Source organism: Pelobates fuscus, chromosome 4 (genome assembly GCF_036172605.1).
Source record: "Pelobates fuscus isolate aPelFus1 chromosome 4, aPelFus1.pri, whole genome shotgun sequence".
Lineage (NCBI taxonomy): Eukaryota > Metazoa > Chordata > Amphibia > Anura > Pelobatidae > Pelobates > Pelobates fuscus.
Window position 1 is genome coordinate 944,271 of NC_086320.1, and position 19,974 is coordinate 964,244.

General features: G+C 43.9%; 1 protein-coding gene across 2 annotated transcripts in view; it reads right to left on the reverse strand.

The window, feature by feature from the left end:
* Positions 1-4,854: 4,854 nt before the first annotated feature.
* The window catches only part of CPSF1 (cleavage and polyadenylation specific factor 1), a 38,554-nt gene continuing 23,434 nt past the window's right edge, over positions 4,855-19,974 (reverse strand). For both annotated transcript variants that reach the window (XM_063450895.1, XM_063450896.1), the window contains exons 21-37: positions 19,723-19,859; positions 19,114-19,288; positions 18,715-18,921; positions 18,456-18,545; positions 18,218-18,355; positions 17,965-18,117; positions 17,721-17,837; positions 17,205-17,295; positions 15,303-15,387; positions 14,725-14,866; positions 14,456-14,608; positions 14,138-14,314; positions 13,416-13,482; positions 10,445-10,492; positions 9,959-10,244; positions 8,160-8,298; positions 4,855-4,998 (exon numbers count right to left, since the gene is read on the reverse strand). In XM_063450895.1, the coding sequence (XP_063306965.1) occupies positions 4,951-4,998; positions 8,160-8,298; positions 9,959-10,244; positions 10,445-10,492; positions 13,416-13,482; positions 14,138-14,314; positions 14,456-14,608; positions 14,725-14,866; positions 15,303-15,387; positions 17,205-17,295; positions 17,721-17,837; positions 17,965-18,117; positions 18,218-18,355; positions 18,456-18,545; positions 18,715-18,921; positions 19,114-19,288; positions 19,723-19,859 (2,253 nt within the window). In that variant the 3' untranslated portion in view covers positions 4,855-4,950. The remainder of the gene's footprint in view (positions 4,999-8,159; positions 8,299-9,958; positions 10,245-10,444; positions 10,493-13,415; positions 13,483-14,137; positions 14,315-14,455; positions 14,609-14,724; positions 14,867-15,302; positions 15,388-17,204; positions 17,296-17,720; positions 17,838-17,964; positions 18,118-18,217; positions 18,356-18,455; positions 18,546-18,714; positions 18,922-19,113; positions 19,289-19,722; positions 19,860-19,974) is intronic.

Genomic DNA, 19,974 nt, shown 5'->3' on the forward strand with positions numbered 1-19,974 from the left:
GACAAAGTCACAGGGCAAGAGGCTGGCCAGCAGGCTCCTCCAAGAACCAGTGACTAGGTTCAGTTCATCACAATCATATCTTCTCATGTCTTATTCTAGTAACTAATACCTTTATATATTTTTTGCTTTATTTCTTCCAGGGATATTAATAGCCCTGCACTTTGTTATTCTAAGCTAAATGCACAGGATTAGGCACCCTGTATACCCTAATACCTAATTGGTAATGGGTGGTTCTTCTCTTTATTACATATCTACACCCAGTTCCAAATTATTATGCAAATTATATTTTTCTCATTTACCTAAATAATAACAGTCAGCATAATTATCATGTTATCAACTATTAAGAGTAAATTCAAATTTTATTTAACAAACCTAATGATAACAGTATATATATATATTTTTTTAAACATACAAAACTTACAATGCACTGTTCCAAATTATTACGCACAGTAAGTTTCAAAACACTTTATAGGTTGTAAAGAACTGAAAATTGTCATCTGTTGTGTTTGCAGCATATTTACTGAAATCAAAAGCTATTTCAATCAAACTTATAACAACATATAAACTTACAATTTACAAGTCTTGCATCCATTGAACTTGTGAGTTTTTGGACAGTTTATGCTTGAATTTGTTTGCAAGATGTCAGAATAGCCTCCCAGAGCTGCTGTTTGGATGTAAACTGCCTCCCACCCTCATAGATCTTTTGCTTGAGGATGCTCCAAAGGTTCTCAATAGGATTGAGGTCAGGGGAGGATGGAGGCCACAACATAACTTTCTCTTCTTTTATCCCCATAGCAGCCATTGATGCAGAGGTATTCTTTGCAGCATGAGATGGTGCATTGTCATGCAGGAAGATGAGTTTATTACGAAAAGCATAGTTCTTCCTTCTGTACCAGAGAAGAAAGTGGTCAGTCAGAAACTCCACATACTTTGCAGAGGTCATCTTTACACCTTCGGGGACCCTAAAGGGGCCGACCAGCTCTCTTCCCATGATTCCAGCCCAAAACATGACTTCTCCACTGCCTTGCTGACATTGCAGCCTTGTTGAAAAAGGGTGGCCGTCCACCAACCATCCACTACTCCATCCATCTGGAACATCCAGGGTTGCATGGCACTCATCAGTGAACAGGACTGTTTGAAAATTAGTCTTTTCTACCCAATGCAGCCGTTTCTGCTTGTGAGCATTGGTTAGTGGTGTCCGAATAGAAGGTTTATGCACATTTGCAAGACTCTGGAGGACTCTACACCTTGATGTCCGTGGGACTCCAGAGGCACCAGCAGCTTCAAATATCTGTTTGCTGCTATGTAATGGTATTGTAGCAGCTGCTCTCTTGAACCAATGCATAGATCTGGCAGAAATCTTCTTCAATGTGCCTTTATCTGCACGAACCAGTCTGTGCTCTGAATCAGCCACAAATCTCTTAATAGTGCGATGATCACGCTTAAAGGGAAACTCCAGTGCCAGGAAAACAATCTGTTTTCCTGGCACTGGATGGTCCCTCTCCCTCCCACCCCCCAATCCCCAGTTACTGAAGGGGTGAAAACCCCTTCAGTCACTTACTTGAGGCAGCGGCGATGTTCCTCGTCGCTGTCTCCTGCTCCGCGCCTCTCCTCCCTGTGATTCCGTCGGCCGGTGGGCGAGGCTGATCCTGCGCACCGGCCAAGGAGACCTGCCGCGCATGCGCGCTCCCCATAGGAAAGCATTGAAAATTATTTTCAATGCTCTCCTATGGGGAAATGAGCGACGCTGGAGGTCCTCACACAGCGTAAGGACGTCTAGCGACGCTCTAGCAAGGAAAATCCTTGCTATAAATCAGGAAGTGACCTCTAGTGGCTGTCTAGTAGACAGCCACTAGAGGTGGAGTTAACCCTGCAAGGTAATTATTGGAGTTTATAAAAAACTGCAATAATTATACTTGCAGGGTTAGGAGTAGTGGGAGTTGGCACCCAGACCACTCCAATGAGCAGAAGTGGTCTGGGTGCCTGGAGTGTCCCTTTAAGTTTTCATTGAATATCTAATGTTTTCATACCTCGTCCAAGGCATTTAACTATTTCACTCTTTTCGGCAGCAGAGAGATCTTTTTTCTTCTCCATATTGCATGAAAATGGTGCTCTGCTTAATAATGGGGAACGCCCTCCTTTAGTAGTTTTTCCTTAAATTGGGCTCACCTGGCAATCTAATTATCACAGGTGTCCGAGATTGTTTTCAGTGATCAAAATAGCCCTGAGACACAATGCCATCCATGAGTTAAAGATTAAATATTTTGTTTTTCAGTTTGACACTTAAATAGAATTTGCATAATAATTTGGAACAGGGTGTAGTATATATGGGTATAACATTATATACACTATAATATTATACACCAGCGGTTCCCAAACTGTGTGCCGTGAGCCATTTTGTGCTCTTCCCTGGGGAGTGAGGGAGAGAGGACCCGGGGGAGCTCAAACCTTCTCTTCTCGTGAGTTACCACAGCAACGCTCCAAATCTTGCGAAAGTGAACTCGCAGATCCTGAGGATGCTAGAGTTCACTCATCCCTCTGGGACCAGCAGGGATTACAGGAAATGTTCCCCCTCCCAGGCAAAGTGGGGATATTTTAATTGAAAAAAATAAAATGTAAATATATATTAATTTGCCCTCCTACACCACACAATAGCTCATTCATACACACACACACACACACACACACTGCCCCTCCCCACACAAACTACATCCTTCACAAACACAATGCACCCCAGTACCCCCACCCCCCCACAAAAATATGGATATTAATACCACACTAAAAATGCATCAAATGTGCATAAGAAGGCAGAATCAATATATCAACATGCAAAATTTCATTTATTGTACACTAACTATAGATTCATCCAAAAATAGAAAAAAAAGAATCACTATTGCTGACAAATTGATGATCTCTCCATAAATTCATCTATAATACACATAGGAGCAATTAATAATATATATACACACATCTCAAACTATTTACAATAATATACCGTTTATGAATTTTATATATATATATATATGGTGCTGAGTATGTTGGCGTATTTCAGGTGGATCCACCACTGAGATGCTGTGATATCCAGTGAGTCAAGATAAAAAAAAAAAACCTGAAAAAACTAAAGCAAAATAAAAGATGAAAAAATAAGTAAGAAACTGAAAAAATAATCTAAGGGGAGGGTATGAACCCAAAAATAGAAAAAATATAATAATTAAAGAAATGAGAAAAATAATAACAATAGTCACTGGCAAAAATAGAAAGGACAGTGCACTGATCCGATAGTAAAACGGAGGTAATGCTGGTAATGTAGATATCCAGGGGAGAGGGTCTTTAACTGTAGTGAAGCTGTGTAGGAAAAAATCCTCATTCCATCTGATTCGCAGTTCACAAATGGCAGTCTTCCTTTCTCATGTCTGGGCTGCGCACTTGGGACGGAAATGTCCCTTCAAGGGCCCCGGAGTTTAAAGGTGGTATACAATATATTTTTGCAGCTTTTTTTTTTCTTCACACACTGGACATTATATTTCACTTTTATCTTTTCATTCAAATTCGATTACGTGGCTTCCTGTGTTGTAATTTTATGCTTATGACCTGTTTTTGATATATTCCATATTTGAGGTATATCGGTTTGAACTAAGTTTATATGTAGATTTATTTATTGTGATCTGTATTGTATACTCGTTTCCTAGCAATGTGCGTCATGATGTCACACTCTCACAGAGAGAAGCCAAACAATGAGAAACAGCTGCACTTTATCTGTGGGGGGGAGGATGGGGGCGGCACCTGGGTTCTTAATTTATTGCACATTGTATATAAACTGGTGAGTGTTGCTGCCTGTTGAAGGACATTTGCATTGAAAAAGGGCTTGTGCCCGAAACGTTTGCCTGACTTTTATGCCCAAATAAATGCTTGGTAGCAGATTGGTGCACACTACAGCTGGAAGCGCAGACCTCATGGTTTCTGTTTATTTGGTTTACACAGCTGGAACTACAGTGGGATTAGCTGCAGCTGAGGAGAAACGGTTTGTATTTTCAGTCCTTTTAATATTGCAATTACCTTTGCCTCTACTCCTTTTCTCTACGTAGAAAATTACCGCAGATGACCTATTGCTCTCCCTTACTAACCCATTGAGTCTCTGCCTGAACTTGGAAAATAATTGACAAGTCTGCATAGCTCCCCAAAGGGCTTACCATGCAGGTTAGCGATCTTATCAAACGTAACCATCCCTTTAGAGAGCAGAACCTCTCTTACCTACTAAGGCATTAAAAAGGACTTGAAACCCGGCTAACTTATTTGCCACAAATTGACACAACACTGTATCATAGTGACCTATTTTCCTTAGTAAATTTAATTTGGAAGGAAAATTATGACTGGATATGGCACCACAGTGACACCATGTAGTCTATGCAACAAGTCACATTTAACTTTGTTTTAAAGTTGGACTAAGAAAATAAGTAAAAGTGTATAAATATTATACAGTTATTAAATCACTGACTGGCCCAAGTACTGTCTCTACAATTCTCACTCTTAACTCTATACATTCAAAGTTAAGTTTTAACTATACCACAATTCTTTTTGTCTCAACTTACAGGATGGAACGTGACTTGTGAAAGACAGAACCCACATTTGACAATCTTTAAAAAAAAAAAAAAAATAAAAAAAAAAAAGTTGAACTACCTGACAAAATGTAAAGGCCTAATACGATGAAGAGAGAATATAAAAAAAAAAAATAAAAAAAAAAGTTACATTTCTCTAATAATGTAGAATTTGTACCCTCCAAATTCTACATTATTAGAGAAATTATATTAATGTTACATTGCAGAATTTTGGGGGCTCAGTCAATAAAGCACACAATACGCATTTACAAAATTTGTTCATTAAAAAACAAAAAACAAACAAAAATAAGACAAATACAAACTGTACAAAGAAACATTCACAGAATATCAGCACTCAGAAAAGAGATGTCACACGGTCAATTTCCAGCAAATCGTCCAATATCTGGAAAAAATAAATGCAAAGAATGTTTGTAACGAACTTGAACAGGAAAAAGCGATAAGAGTAATAATTTCACCCACCTGAATCTCCAACTTTAACCATTTATACAAACCTCCCTCGTCATCTATAGAGGCCAATCCTCACCCACACAAACCTCCATCGTCATCTATAGAGGCCATCCTCACCCACACAAACCTCCACCGTCATCTATAGAGGCCAATCCTCACCCACACAAACCTCCCTCGTCATCTATAGAGGCCAATCCTCACCCACACAAACCTCCATCGTCATCTATAGAGGCCATCCTCACCCACACAAACCTCCACCGTCATCTATAGAGGCCAATCCTCACCCACACAAACCTCCATCGTCATCTATAGAGGCCATCCTCACCCACACAAACCTCCCTCGTCATCTATAGAGGCCAATCCTCACCCACACAAACCTCCCTCGTCATCTATAGAGGCCATCCTCACCCACACAAACCTCCACCGTCATCTATAGAGGCCAATCCTCACCCACACAAACCTCCCTTGTCATCTATAGAGGCCAATCCTCACCCACACAAACCTCCCTCGTCATCTATAGAGGCCAATCCTCACCCACACAAACCTCCATAGTCATCTATAGAGGCCAATCCTCACCCACACAAACCTCCCTCGTCATCTTTAGAGGCCAATCCTAACCCACACAAACCTCCCTTGTCATCTATAGAGGCCAATCCTCACCCACACAAACCTCCCTCGTCATCTATAGAGGCCATCCTCACCCACACAAACCTCCATCGTCATCTATAGAGGCCATCCTCACCCACACAAACCTCCATCATCATCTATAGAGGCCAATCCTCACCCACACAAACCTCCATCGTCATCTATAGAGGCCATCCTCACCCACACAAACCTCCATAGTCATCTATAGAGGCCAATCCTCACCCACACAAACCTCCATAGTCATCTATAGAGGCCAATCCTCACCCACACAAACCTCCCTCGTCATCTATAGAGGCCAATCCTCACCCACACAAACCTCCATAGTCATCTATAGAGGCCAATCCTCACCCACACAAACCTCCCTCGTCATCTTTAGAGGCCAATCCTCACCCACACAAACCTCCCTTGTCATCTATAGAGGCCAATCCTCACCCACACAAACCTCCCTCGTCATCTATAGAGGCCATCCTCACCCACACAAACCTCCATCGTCATCTATAGAGGCCATCCTCACCCACACAAACCTCCCTTGTCATCTATAGAGGCCAATCCTCACCCACACAAACCTCCCTCGTCATCTATAGAGGCCAATCCTCACCCACACAAACCTCCATCGTCATCTATAGAGGCCATCCTCACCCACACAAACCTCTCTCGTCATCTATAGAGGCCAATCCTCACCAACACAAACCTCCATCGTCATCTATAGAGGCCATCCTCACCCACACAAACCTCCATCGTCATCTATAGAGGCCATCCTCACCCACACAAACCTCCATCGTCATCTATAGAGGCCAATCCTCACCCACACAAACCTCCACCGTCATCTATAGAGGCCAATCCTCACCCACACAAACCTCCACCGTCATCTATAGAGGCCAATCCTCACCCACACAAACCTCCATAGTCATCTATAGAGGCCAATCCTCACCCACACAAACCTCCCTCGTCATCTATAGAGGCCAATCCTCACCCACACAAACCTCCATAGTCATCTATAGAGGCCAATCCTCACCCACACAAACCTCCCTCGTCATCTTTAGAGGCCAATCCTCACCCACACAAACCTCCCATGTCATCTATAGAGGCCAATCCTCACCCACACAAACCTCCATCGTCATCTATAGAGGCCATCCTCACCCACACAAACCTCCATCGTCATCTATAGAGGCCAATCCTCACCCACACAAACCTCCATCGTCATCTATAGAGGCCATCCTCACCCACACAAACCTCCATCGTCATCTATAGAGGCCATCCTCACCCACACAAACCTCCATCGTCATCTATAGAGGCCATCCTCACCCACACAAACCTCCCTCGTCATCTATAGAGGCCAATCCTCACCAACACAAACCTCCATTGTCATCTATAGAGGCCAATCCTCACCCACACAAACCTCCATCATCTATAGAGGCCAATCCTCACCCACACAAACCTCCATCGTCATCTTTAGAGGCCAATCCTCACCCACAAAAGCTTCTGCCATCCACAACAAAGACATCTATTGTCATCTATCATCAAAGCCAATCCTGAGCCACGTTGTCAGTCATCCACTCAAAACATTAACTCTTTGTCCATCAACAAGGATATAATTAAAGGGAAACTATAGTCTTGGAAAAAAAAAATAAACCTTACTAATTAAGATTACTTACCCAATTTCCAGCGCAGAGACAACGCTGGTGCAGCCGCCCGCCGTGCCTCTGTCTTTGTCAACATGCCTGATTTTATCAAACGACCATGTTTGACTTCGTTCTGGAGCAGGAAGTGCTTCTAGTGGATTTAGGAACAGAGCCACTAGAGGTGTATTTAACCCTTCCATGTAACGTTTTACATGAAGGGTTAAAAGACCAGTGCATACAGATCACTTCATTGAGATGAAGAGGTCTCGATGCCTTTAGTCGTCCTTTAACCCCTTAAGGACACATGACATGTCATGATTCCCTTTTATTCCAGAAGTTTGGTCCACATGTCGTTGATCCAAGCTGAAATCTGCTTACCATTAAGGAGTCAAGAAGGAACTTTTTCCCCCCTTTTTTGTAGCATAATCGTCCAGTTTGCTATATCAACAGCATGAAATGTTTTTTATATAAAGGTTGAACTTGATGGACTTGAGTTTTTATTCTACCTAGATTACTATGTAATAACTCCAAATTGTATCCATGAATAACGTAAAATGTCATTGTGATGACATGGACCTCCCTGAAAAACCAACCTGCGTTGTGGGCGATTTCATCATCTCATGCTGCTTTGGGCAATACAGTGCATGCCAAGTCATGGAAATGAGATCTAGAAATCCACAGGACTCTCTTTAACCCTTTAATCCTCATTTAAAGTAAAACAATCCTTCTATTTTACAAAGCCCACTTCCATAAAACCGCTGTATCCTTAAAGTGCAGAATTCTATTCAATAGAAAATGCCGTCACAGACAGAGAACACCCTGTACTTACAATGTCAGTGGTGGTACCAATCTTTTTGGCGAGTTCGCTCCTTTCCATAGTGCTTAAATACAGAAATCTGTTGAGTAGTTCACCATCGAGCACATTTCTTACAGCATTTTGCAGAGTACGTCGAGTGGAATGTAACATCCTGAAAGCGAGAGAGAAAATATAACCCAACTTACACCGTTATTCACGTAAGGGAGAATGGTCAGGAATTCAAACTTGATTTTAGCCAGAAAATTTATGAATTTACAATTTACTTTTAAATCCTGACATTTTTCATTTTTCTCATCCAGAAATGCAATATCCATACAGTACAAGGTGCCAGTGACTGGCTCATATAACGGTTCCAGCAGGCATTTTGCCGGTGCCTGGTTCATATAACGGTTCCAGCTGGTATTTTGCCAGTGCCTGGTTCATATAACTGTTCCAGCTGGTATTTTGCCAGTTTCGGCACAACGGTTCCAGCTGGTATTTTGCCGGTTCTGGCACATAACGGTTCCAGCTGGTATTTTGCCAGTTCAGGCACATAACGGTTCCAGCTGGTATTTTGCCAGTGCCTGGTTCATATAACTGTTCCAGCTGGTATTTTGCCAGTTTCGGCACAACGGTTCCAGCTGGTATTTTGCCGGTTCTGGCACATAACGGTTCCAGCTGGTATTTTGCCGGTGCCTGGTTCATATAACGGTTCCAGCTGGTATTTTGCCAGTTTCGGCACAACGGTTCCAGCTGGTATTTTGCCGGTGCCTGGTTCATATAACGGTTCCAGCTGGTATTTTGCCAGTTCTGGCACATAACGGTTCCAGCTGGTATTTTGCCGGTGCCTGGTTCATATAACGGTTCCAGCTGGTATTTTGCCAGTTCTGGCACATAACGGTTCCAGCTGGTATTTTGCCGGTGCCTGGTTCATATAACTGTTCCAGCTGGTATTTTGCCAGTTTCGGCACATATATAACGGTTCCAGCTGGTATTTTGCCGGTGCCTGGTTCATATAACTGTTCCAGCTGGTATTTTGCCAGTTTCGGCACAACGGTTCCAGCTGGTATTTTGCCGGTGCCTGGTTCATATAACGGTTCCAGCTGGTATTTTGCCAGTTCTGGCACATAACTGTTCCAGCTGGTATTTTGCCGGTTCTGTCACATATAACGGTTCCAGCTGGTATTTTGCCGGTTCTGTCACATATAACGGTTCCAGCTGGTATTTTGCCGGTTCTGTCACATATAACGGTTCCAGCTGGTATTTTGCCAGTTCCGGCACATATAACGGTTCCAGCTGGTATTTTGCCAGTTCCGGCACATATAACGGTTCCAGATGGTATTTTGCCGGTTCTGTCACATATAACGGTTCCAGCTGGTATTTTGCCGGTTCTGTCACATATAACGGTTCCAGCTTGTATTTTGCCGGTGGCTGGTTCATATAACGGTTCCAGCTGGTATTTTGCCGGTTCTGTCACATATAACGGTTCCAGCTGGTATTTTGCCGGTTCTGTCACATATAACGGTTCCAGCTGGTATTTTGCCAGTTCCGGCACATATAACGGTTCCAGATGGTATTTTGCCGGTTCTGTCACATATAACGGTTCCAGCTGGTATTTTGCCGGTTCTGTCACATATAACGGTTCCAGCTGGTATTTTGCCGGTTCTGTCACATATAACGGTTCCAGCTTGTATTTTGCCGGTGGCTGGTTCATATAACGGTTCCAGCTGGTATATTGCCGGTGGCTATGCTAACATGGGGCACATACTGTATGTTTTGTTTTTGGATTGGAATCTGTGTGAGTAACTGGAGCTGAACTGATAGAAACATACCTGAAAGCCCTGGGATTAAGTCCTGCGTGGTGAGGCAGCATGGTGGTAAGTGCATTCTGTAACATTAAAAGCCGTCTGTATGTCTTCTCTTGCATGGGAAGCAGCAGACCAACCCCCCCATCCAGAGTGGCAAACCACGTAATATGTTTGTTGTCCCAAAGTACTGTTTTACGACTTGGCCCTTCATTGGCTCCTCGGCACGGGGTCCTCCAGAATGCATTCACATGGGACCCCGCATGGAAATCTGCTCTCCGCAGGAGACGCATTCCACCAAAACTTTCCTTTGCTGGGAACAGAATAATAAAATTGAGAAACGTGGCTGTATTCAATTTTACGGAGGAAACATTTGTTATAAGACTCACAGAGGGAGAAAGAGGGAGGGCAGGTGAGAGAAAGTGTGCATGTTTGAAAAGAAAACAAAAAGGAGTGATGTTTGACGGCCTGAGGTCCAACATGATCATGGAATCGGTGTGAGACAATTCTTACCTGCTGGAAGGTACATGTACAGCAAGAGGTTCCTGTCTCGATCTGAAACTAAAGTATTTAGAGAATTACCAAAAAGCTAGAACAAGTGGGGATGAAGACAGCCATATGCAGTAAAAAACAAACCAAAAAAACCCACACAAAAAAGGAAAAAGGGTGATGTGCAGCAGAAGACAGCAACAATTAGGAGGGATCACCAATTGACAGCAGAGAGCAGCGGAGGGGCGCTAAGCGGCAGCAGAGAGCAGCGGCTCGCTTAGCGGCAGCAGAAAGCAGGGGGGCGCCAATCGGCAGCAGAGAGCAGGGGGGCGCCAATCGGCAGCAGAGAGCAGGGGGGCGCCAATCGGCAGCAGAGAGCAGGGGGGCGCCAATCGGCAGCAGAGAGCAGGGGGGCGCCAATCGGCAGCAGAGAGCAGGGGGGCGCCAATCGGCAGCAGAGAGCAGGGGGGCGCCAATCGGCAGCAGAGAGCAGGGGGGCGCCAATCGGCAGCAGAGAGCAGGGGGGCGCCAATCGGCAGCAGAGAGCAGGGGGGCGCCAATCGGCAGCAGAGAGCAGGGGGGCGCCAATCGGCAGCAGAGAGCAGGGGGGCGCCAATCGGCAGCAGAGAGCAGGGGGGCGCCAATCGGCAGCAGAGAGCAGGGGGGCGCCAATCGGCAGCAGAGAGCAGGGGGGCGCCAATCGGCAGCAGAGAGCAGGGGGGCGCCAATCGGCAGCAGAGAGCAGGGGGGCGCCAATCGGCAGCAGAGAGCAGGGGGGCGCCAATCGGCAGCAGAGAGCAGGGGGGCGCCAATCGGCAGCAGAGAGCAGGGGGGCGCCAATCGGCAGCAGAGAGCAGGGGGGCGCCAATCGGCAGCAGAGAGCAGGGGGGCGCCAATCGGCAGCAGAGAGCAGGGGGGCGCCAATCGGCAGCAGAGAGCAGGGGGGCGCCAATCGGCAGCAGAGAGCAGGGGGTGTCAGGGTATTTATATCGGCAGACATTTTGTGCAATGATAGAAATTAAAATGTATATTGTCAGTCACTCTGAACAGAGCAGACTCCATTTTGTTATTTTCAAACTAACAGAAGACACAAGATTTCTACCCCTTCTGTAAAACTTGCCTTTGCTAAGGAATGCTTAGTATATACAATCTAGAGATAAGAAATGAGAACGGGGGATGGACAGACTGTCTAAATGCTAATGGAATATAATCATTTCTAAACCCAGACATTTGTGACAGAGAAGATTAAATAATTAATTTTAATTTCGATATTGTACAAGATTCCCTGTAATTTAAGGTGAAATTTAGTTCACAAACTGTCATATTAGAAATTATAGCAGAATATGGAGACACAGTCTGGACAAAACTGAGAAAAAACCTTTGAAGTGAAAGGATACTTAAGTTATAGGCAACATATAGATAAGCTAAAATGAGGTCAAAATAGCCACCAGGAAAAGTTAACTCTTTCCTGGATAGGTATGTTTAGTGGGATGAAACTGCCATCTACAGTCCAAATAATCAAATGGTTATCTAGAAGGCAACCACCCCCTAGTGTTGCTATTGGTTTATAAACTAGTGACGAACAGAGAATCTGTTCCTTTAAAAGTTAAGACAAAGGGAAGAGAAATTCATTCAGAGAATCAGGCAATCGGCAATCAGAGATCAAGGCAGATGCAAGGGCATGCAAAGGAAGCAGAGAAGTGAGCAGTCGGGGACAATGCAGAGAGGCCTATGACACTCAGAAACTCTTACACTCCACGCAGAGAAAGAGACCCATGACAGACAAGTTCCTGAGACTACCTACCAATCTGACGAAATATCCAATTACTGGTAATTATACTGGGTTAATTTAATTAATTTTAATTAATTAATATTTTCTAATAGCATGATATATGACTGGATAAATCACGATCAGATTTCGATATTCAGAAATCTTAGTTATTAAAGAATATATATGGTTATAGCATCCCAATCTGCAGATGGGATTAATATTAATTATATATATTAATGTAATTATTATCACATGTTAGCACATCGTGATATTTATCCAGCTCTATTGATTTGCTATGAAATAAGAATAAATATCTGTTTAGGCAAATTAATAAAATTCTGCTTATAGAACATATAGATTTCTTCTCATTGGATGGATCCAGGAAATGACTAATGACTGGTTTAAATGTTATTTTATTTAAAATTACATAAGAATAGATCTTAAATGCCTAGAAGAGGTCTAGCCAGCATTGAAAGGGTTATTCTGTCAGCTAAAGTTTTTACGACTTCACGCTGCACTCTAAGGAATTCTGTTCTCTCTGTGAAACATTTTCTTTGTCTCTGTGAAAGACCGTCATAAATCTTCTTAACAGCTATGTTGTAGATTCTATACTGTATTAACCAGTGGAAGTTTATATTACCATATTGTATTGCATATTCATGTTATACTGAAATTCCATTGATTATTGTCATGCATGTTACTCATTATTATTATTTAAATTGTTAAAAATAAATTGTATCTATTTTTATAAACAATTTGTGATTTTATTTATATGGTATACATTTCACTTACCCGATACGTTCTTTGGGATCTGAGAATTTAAATAGTGGGAAATTCTCTCTGTTTACTATTATTATCCCATAAATATCCCCACAGGGGGCGCCAATCGGCAGCAGAGAACAGGGGGGCGCCAATCGGCAGCAGAGAGCAGAGGGGCGCCTAATGGCAGCAGAGGGCGCCAATTGGCAGCAGAGAGCAGAGGGTGCCAATTGGCAGCAGAGAGCAGAGGGCGCCAATTGGCAGCAGAGAGCAGAGGGCGCCAATTGGCAGCAGAGAGCAGAGGGCGCCAATTGGCAGCAGAGAGCAGAGGGCGCCAATTGGCAGCAGAGAGCAGAGGGCGCCAATTGGCAGCAGAGATGAGTGCGCCAGGCAGGAGAGATGAGTGCGCCAGGCAGGAGAGAGCATCGATAATATTGAGAGATAACATCTGATAATTGTGCTCACCCAAAAAGCCAAGCTGGTTATTATCCACCAGGAACTCCACACTGTAAACCTCCAGCGGCTTCACATCCTGAACAAAGACAAAGGCAAAAAAAATGGCAATCAATTCAGCTATAATGGGAGAATGATGACAGGGATCAATCAGGATCCAGTCTCTCTAGCTCCGTTCTACAATCCCAACGTAGCACAGACGGTGCGAATATATGCCCTAGCTAGGGATGTTAAAGGAACAGTTTAAAGTTATATCTTATATTACTACTGTTTTTATTATATGGAACTTTATCGTTTCCCTGGTCCCACTTATTATTCTTCAAGGTGCATGAACTAAAGATAAACTTGTCCTGGTCTGGACGAGGATCCGCATCCTTCTGAGATCATCTCGATTGATGAGAGCTAATCATTGATGGTCCTGCACTGTGTAAACATCCTAGCAGTGCTCTATGAGGAAACTTCTCTGCAAACGTGAAATCTGGAATAATTCTACAGCATTCACATGGAAGTGCATCGAGCGGCCGTCTGATAGTCTGAATGACAGAGACAGACAGACTGACAAATGTAAACACTGCTTTTGCAGAGAAATGGCCAGGTTTACAACTGTCACTGTTGGAGGCAGCAGGCCCCAGAGGGTGAGCTAACCAGAGATAGTAATAGACCTGCCCTCACAGTAGCGCAATACAGATAGGGTTTCTAGATTACTTTAGGTTCTGCAGTGGTTGTTACATTACCCTGCTGACAAGTGACAGTGTTTTGCTCTCCTCCTGATAGCGCAGAAGTGAGATGCTCTTCATAACATCTGCGGCCAGGATGAAGTTCTTGACGCTGATCATCTGGTGTATATAGAGCTGAGTGTCGATGAACGCCATGCCGGTCAGATCATTGTCTTTCAGACTCCACAGGAAAATCTAATGGAGATAACAAGAATACGTGGTCTGGTCACATGTCTACTGGAGTCCCTTTAATCCACGGTCTGATCACATTGCTACGACAGTTGCTAGGATGCGATATGGCATGGAAGCGATGAATACAGTTTGGACCACTCTCACCTTTTGACCTATGGCTGTCACCAGGTACCCATTGCAGTGACACAGGGCAGTGACGGGACCTTTCTGCTCCTTTTCATAAAGGACCTTGAACTTGTTCTTTGTAAGTGGCTGCCCAGGCTCTGGGACAACTTCGATGATATCCGTGATTAAGATCTAGAATAGGAAGAAGTGGGATACAACATCAAAAGGAGCTCCCCCATGGGTCAGCAAAACACCCATCCACCATTAACTCATTCTCTGGGTTCACTTCTTCCCAGAGGGTAACTCACCCGTCCTCTGCAAGTCACCTCCTCTCCATGCATCAAACATGTACCAACTGCAATGTACCCCTTCAGCCCAGACACTGTTTCTTCACTTTTAAGGTTCACGGTCTTCATACAAGTGACGTGCTCCCATTCCTCCAAGTCAATCCTGAAAAAAGCAGAGGAAAAAATGGCTGTTTCAATGACTTGAAGAGGCTACATCTCCACACAGAGACCATGAGTGGGTCGGAGGTTACAAATCTGGCTATGCACAGATATATGTACACATCTGAGGTTACTGGTTCTGTTATAGTTAGGGGGGGCGGCCATTACTAGATCCACTTTAAGCATTAGTGGGTCAGACATAACAAGCCCTGCTACATTGGGGTGGTCAGAGGTTATCTGTCTAGCTAGAAAACGAGTGGGTTAGTCGATACCTATGTGCTATAGAAGGAGCAGGGTTACTGCCTCTGCAGTAGACGTGGTGGGTAGCTAAATGAGGAAGGAGTCACATGTGACAGGGATTGATTTGGTAAATGAGAAAGAAACAACAGAGTCTGCTCTGTGTAGAACAGTTGTAAAACATTGAAATGGAACAAATTTACCTGGTATTTGGGATTGTTTCCCAGCTAACCGGAGAGATAAGCTGGATTGAAAACGCCTCTTGGACAGCAGGAATATAGCGATCATCTGCATAAGAGTGAATGGGGGTAATTAGACGATGGTTACATTTTGGATACATTCCTATAGCGACTGAGATACTTAGTTACATAGTTACATAGCTAAAAAGAGACTTGCGTCCATCAAGTTCAGCCTTCCTCACATATGTTGTTGCTGTTGATCCAAAAAAACCCAGTCTGAAGCGCTTCCAATTTTGCCACAAACTAGGAAAAAATTCCTTCTTGACCCCAAAATAGCATGCAGCAGTCAGATGATTCTGTTAATAGATTCAGTATCATCACTGGTGGCCACCCAGTAAGTACTTATAATTTAATTCTATGTCAGCTGGTATTCTGTGACCAAACAGTTCAACTGACATTTGATTCAGTGATTTACACTTTATCTGTCTTAGAGATTTTTTACTTTTTTGGTGTACTATGGACCAGCCTCTGTCATTTTATTTAATTTTAGTTTTTTGTGTATGTGTAGTTAGTACAATTAGTTTTGTGTTGTAGTTGGTCTTTTTTTGTCTTATGAGATCTTTTAGGGATTTATACTTTTATTAAAAGTTACGTTTTAGTGCATACATATATACTTCTTCCAGTATTCCATTACCCATTGTTACGGACACTCCACAGACCAGTATTGGATTACATTATTTTAAGTTACCGAAGCTGTTCACTTCGGTATTATTGTTACATACACCCAATTACACGAACAACTAGAATTGCATATTCGTGCATACGAACTCAGACCACCCAGCCCTTGGCGTGTGCCGCCACTTAACCTTTTTCACCTTTGAAACAACCGAACGGACAACCACCGGGAAGCTGCGGTTTGCGGTTAACCACAACCTTAATTGACTGCCTCAGGGTGGCCTCGTTCGTCTTCTATTTTCACCATACTCAAACTCCCGAACGAGGACCACCTACGCTCCGGCGTGTGTCTTCAATCAGAACGTTGTAACCGCAGGCTAATTGACCCCTTCAGGGCGGTCTACGTTTGGTTCACGAAGGGCTGGGACAACCGTCTAGGGAGCGGTATTCGCACAGCATGTTACCCGTGTCTCGCTCCAGGAGTTTTGGAGCCAAGTCCCGCTCACCTATTCACAGATAGAAAACATGGCCGCCATCTCGTGTTCGGGACAAAGAAACACGAAAGGACTTATATACAAGAGACTGGCTATACTGTTCGTGAGGTCTGAGCGCTATTCGTCTATATGATGCGCTCAGACCTGAGCTATCTAATGAATGGTAGAATGTAAGGGGTGCCTATTAAAATGTTATAAATATGTATTTTATGCTGTTTTTACATGTTGGAATAACATGTAGGATTCTGGGCACTTGGAGATAATTGAATTGTCATAACCGTTGGAATCATTATCTCCAAGCTGGGCGGTGACTATTTCAAACGATGCAGGGTACTGTCATTGGTCAACTGTTTGTATTGTCCCTGTATCCCATCAGGTCTAGAGGGGGCTGTCCCTGGACCTGGGGATTTGCATAAATAGCGCTGTCCCTGTGCCATTAAAGCACAGGGTGTTTGACCCTCAAATCGCAGCCTCGACTCGTTTTGTGGGAACCAGGATATCCTAGCTGTACCAGAGCTAGTGGGATTGCTTTATATTCACAGGATTCTGGTGGTCTGCTGAACGGAGCGGCACTCGGGAACCAGACATCCAAGCGGTCCAGCCTTCAGCTAGCTTGGAGGTAACCGTAATACCCATATAGTATATTGTATCCTCTGCCCTCTCTTGCTTTCATTTCTCTGCAGGGGTTATCCCCCAATTAGGAGGTATACATGGGCATTTATTTATAATTTTTTCTTTTATCTTTCTTTTTGTTCACCTCTTTCTATTGTTTCAAACTCCTTCTCCTCGCCAGTCATGCGTGGGAGGCGCGTGCAAACATCGTTCACACTCGTGGCCACAGCGTACACCTGATAAGAGAGGTGAGGATTATATGCAGGTCGTCCACAGCTAAAATATACCAAAAAGCCTGCTCTGCACTCTATAAATCCCAAAGCAGGGTGATTAATGCAATACTAAGGAAATATCCTAATGGCTATAGCATCCTTAACAAGAATTCAGCCCATCTTCGTAGGACGTATTGCTGACATAACCTGGCTTCTTGTACCCCCATTCACCGCACAACCACCCGCCACCCCTTCACCGAACAACCACCCCACAGTAATCACACACATTCACCCATTAAACAATTTAAAGATATTTAAGTAGTAAATAATAAAATGGAACCATGTGATATTATAGGTTAAATCCTAAATTGTGAATATTAGGAACAGGTAAACCAGCTGCTGGGCAGTTTCCATACAAATTGTCTGGACAAAGACACTCCATTTGGTACCTTGGACTCCACGTGGTACGAGACGTAATGAGCAGTACAGCGAAGCGGGATCTTTCTCACAGGCCAAGGAGCATCATAGGAGAGATATGCTGGTAAGACGCTTATCCGCAGCTCACCCTGAGGGAGGAAGGAGAGTTACAGTAGAGGTTTATTATATATATCTCTCTATCCATCCCCCATACTTACTGCCTTCCTACTTGACCTGATATTGCAGCTAATACAAACACAGATATTTGCTTCTTACCTGACGGTTGAAATACAGGAATCCCTTGGGGCAGTTAACGTTGTGGAAGGGTGCAAAAGATTCAACAAAGCCATCAATAGTCATTGGGTGCAGTCGCAAAGCCCCTCGAGAGGTCACCAGGAGCCAGTGAGGAGATGGACCACAAATGAACACCTAAAAAGGAGAGTGTTATAAATGGAACAGATGGTACTTTGATATAGTAATCTGCAGATACTGGTGAACAGGAGATCCAGTCTGCACAACAGGAACTTACCCCTGAATATCCATATATATCCTGGAAGTACCGGAACCTGGCCACCCTTCCACGTGTGGAGTAGTCTTCACCGGTTCCTTCACATTTCTTTTTAGACTGTCTAACTTTCTTTTCCCGAAAATTTATGTTATGTGGAACCTTTTAAGGGGAGAAATAAAACTATTATAATTTGGAATTCCAAATCCCAGAGTTTCTGAGATCTAAAATCCGCAAATTATTAAAAGGCCAAAAATCTTACTTTTTTGAATCGAACTTTGAGATTCCCCTGTCCAGGCTGAGAATCATGTGCAAAAGCCTCATAAATCAGGAGCTCCGTGTCGACAAGAACCTGGCGGAGACAGCTTGAGGTCAGATATGAACTGTGACTGAAGATGCCAAGAATGTAAAAGTACTGGGAGAGATGATTCATTTGCCAAGAGTTTCATAACAAGCAGCAAAATAGAGAGATGAAAGGAAAGACATGAAGATCACACCAACAAGCTGATTAAAACACTCACCAGCAAGTATGGACGACTCTGCCTATTTCCCAGGCCCACAAGCAACACTTCCTTCACCAGGGGCATCTCCCCCTGACGGGTTACCTCTTCCTTCCTGCTATCACCAGGAGCACTTGGCTGCCCAAATGAGCTGTCCACAAGGACACGCTGCCCAACAGGGAAGTTCTTCACCAAAAATACCAGTCGCCATTCTGGAAGCTGATATATCTGAAGAGGAGAGTTATAGGGAGAACTAGGGTCAGATTTCTTAAACAGGGGCTCTGATGGTCTGTGACCCAAGAGTAAACCGGAGCTCAGCAATATTGGAAAGGGTCAGCTTGTAATTGAAACCAAGAGAGAGGTAGAGGTGAATAAAGTGTTACAATGAACAGCTTGGAATATGACAGGGGAAGTACTCACCTCCATGATCCCACTTTCTCTTACTAAGACACACCAGTGAGTGGTCTCTGTCTTATAAGGAGAGGATTCCTTTTCTGAAGCAGGTTGGCAACCTCTGCGGGGCTCATCTTTGGTGGGGCTGGACAGGAAGCCGGAATCTCCATATAGCATCTCGTCCTCATCATCAACTGAGTGACTGGCCAAAAGAAAGCAAGAGAGTCTGAGTGACTGACAGTCCGAGAGACAGAAAGCAAGACAGCCTGAGTGACAGGCTGACAGAGTCACTGACAGACAGACAACCGAGCGACTGACTGACTGACAACGTGACTTACAGACAGAAAGCAAGACAACCCGAGTGACTGACAGACAGAAACCAATACAGCCCGTGTGACTGAACGACAGAGAAAGCAAGACAACCCGAGTAAATGACAGACAGATAGAAAGCAGGAGGGTCAGACAGGAAGCAAGATAGCCAGATGACAGCCAAACAGAAAAGGCTCCAGACCGCTTTCTGAGCGACCAACTCTTGGATACCCTCTTTCCTAGTTTGTGGGGGATACCAACCGGCGATGCACAGATTCCGTGCCATGTGAAGTAAAGGACCAAGGAAATAGCAAGGAAGGTTCTCACCTCATTTCCTGCAGGAGGCTGTCACCCTCCGACAAGCTCATTCCAAAGCTCTCTTCTCGGGGTTGATTAGTCCTGGCCTCAGTCGTAAACATGCCGCTGACGTCACGATACACACACAGAGCGATCACCCTGGATTGCTGGAAAGACACATTCAGTGAGAAAAAAACAAAAAACATTTAATGAGACAGTATCTGCCTACACGGTGACAGGAGATAGCACATGGATTAATTCCCATTTATCAAGTATTAGGTC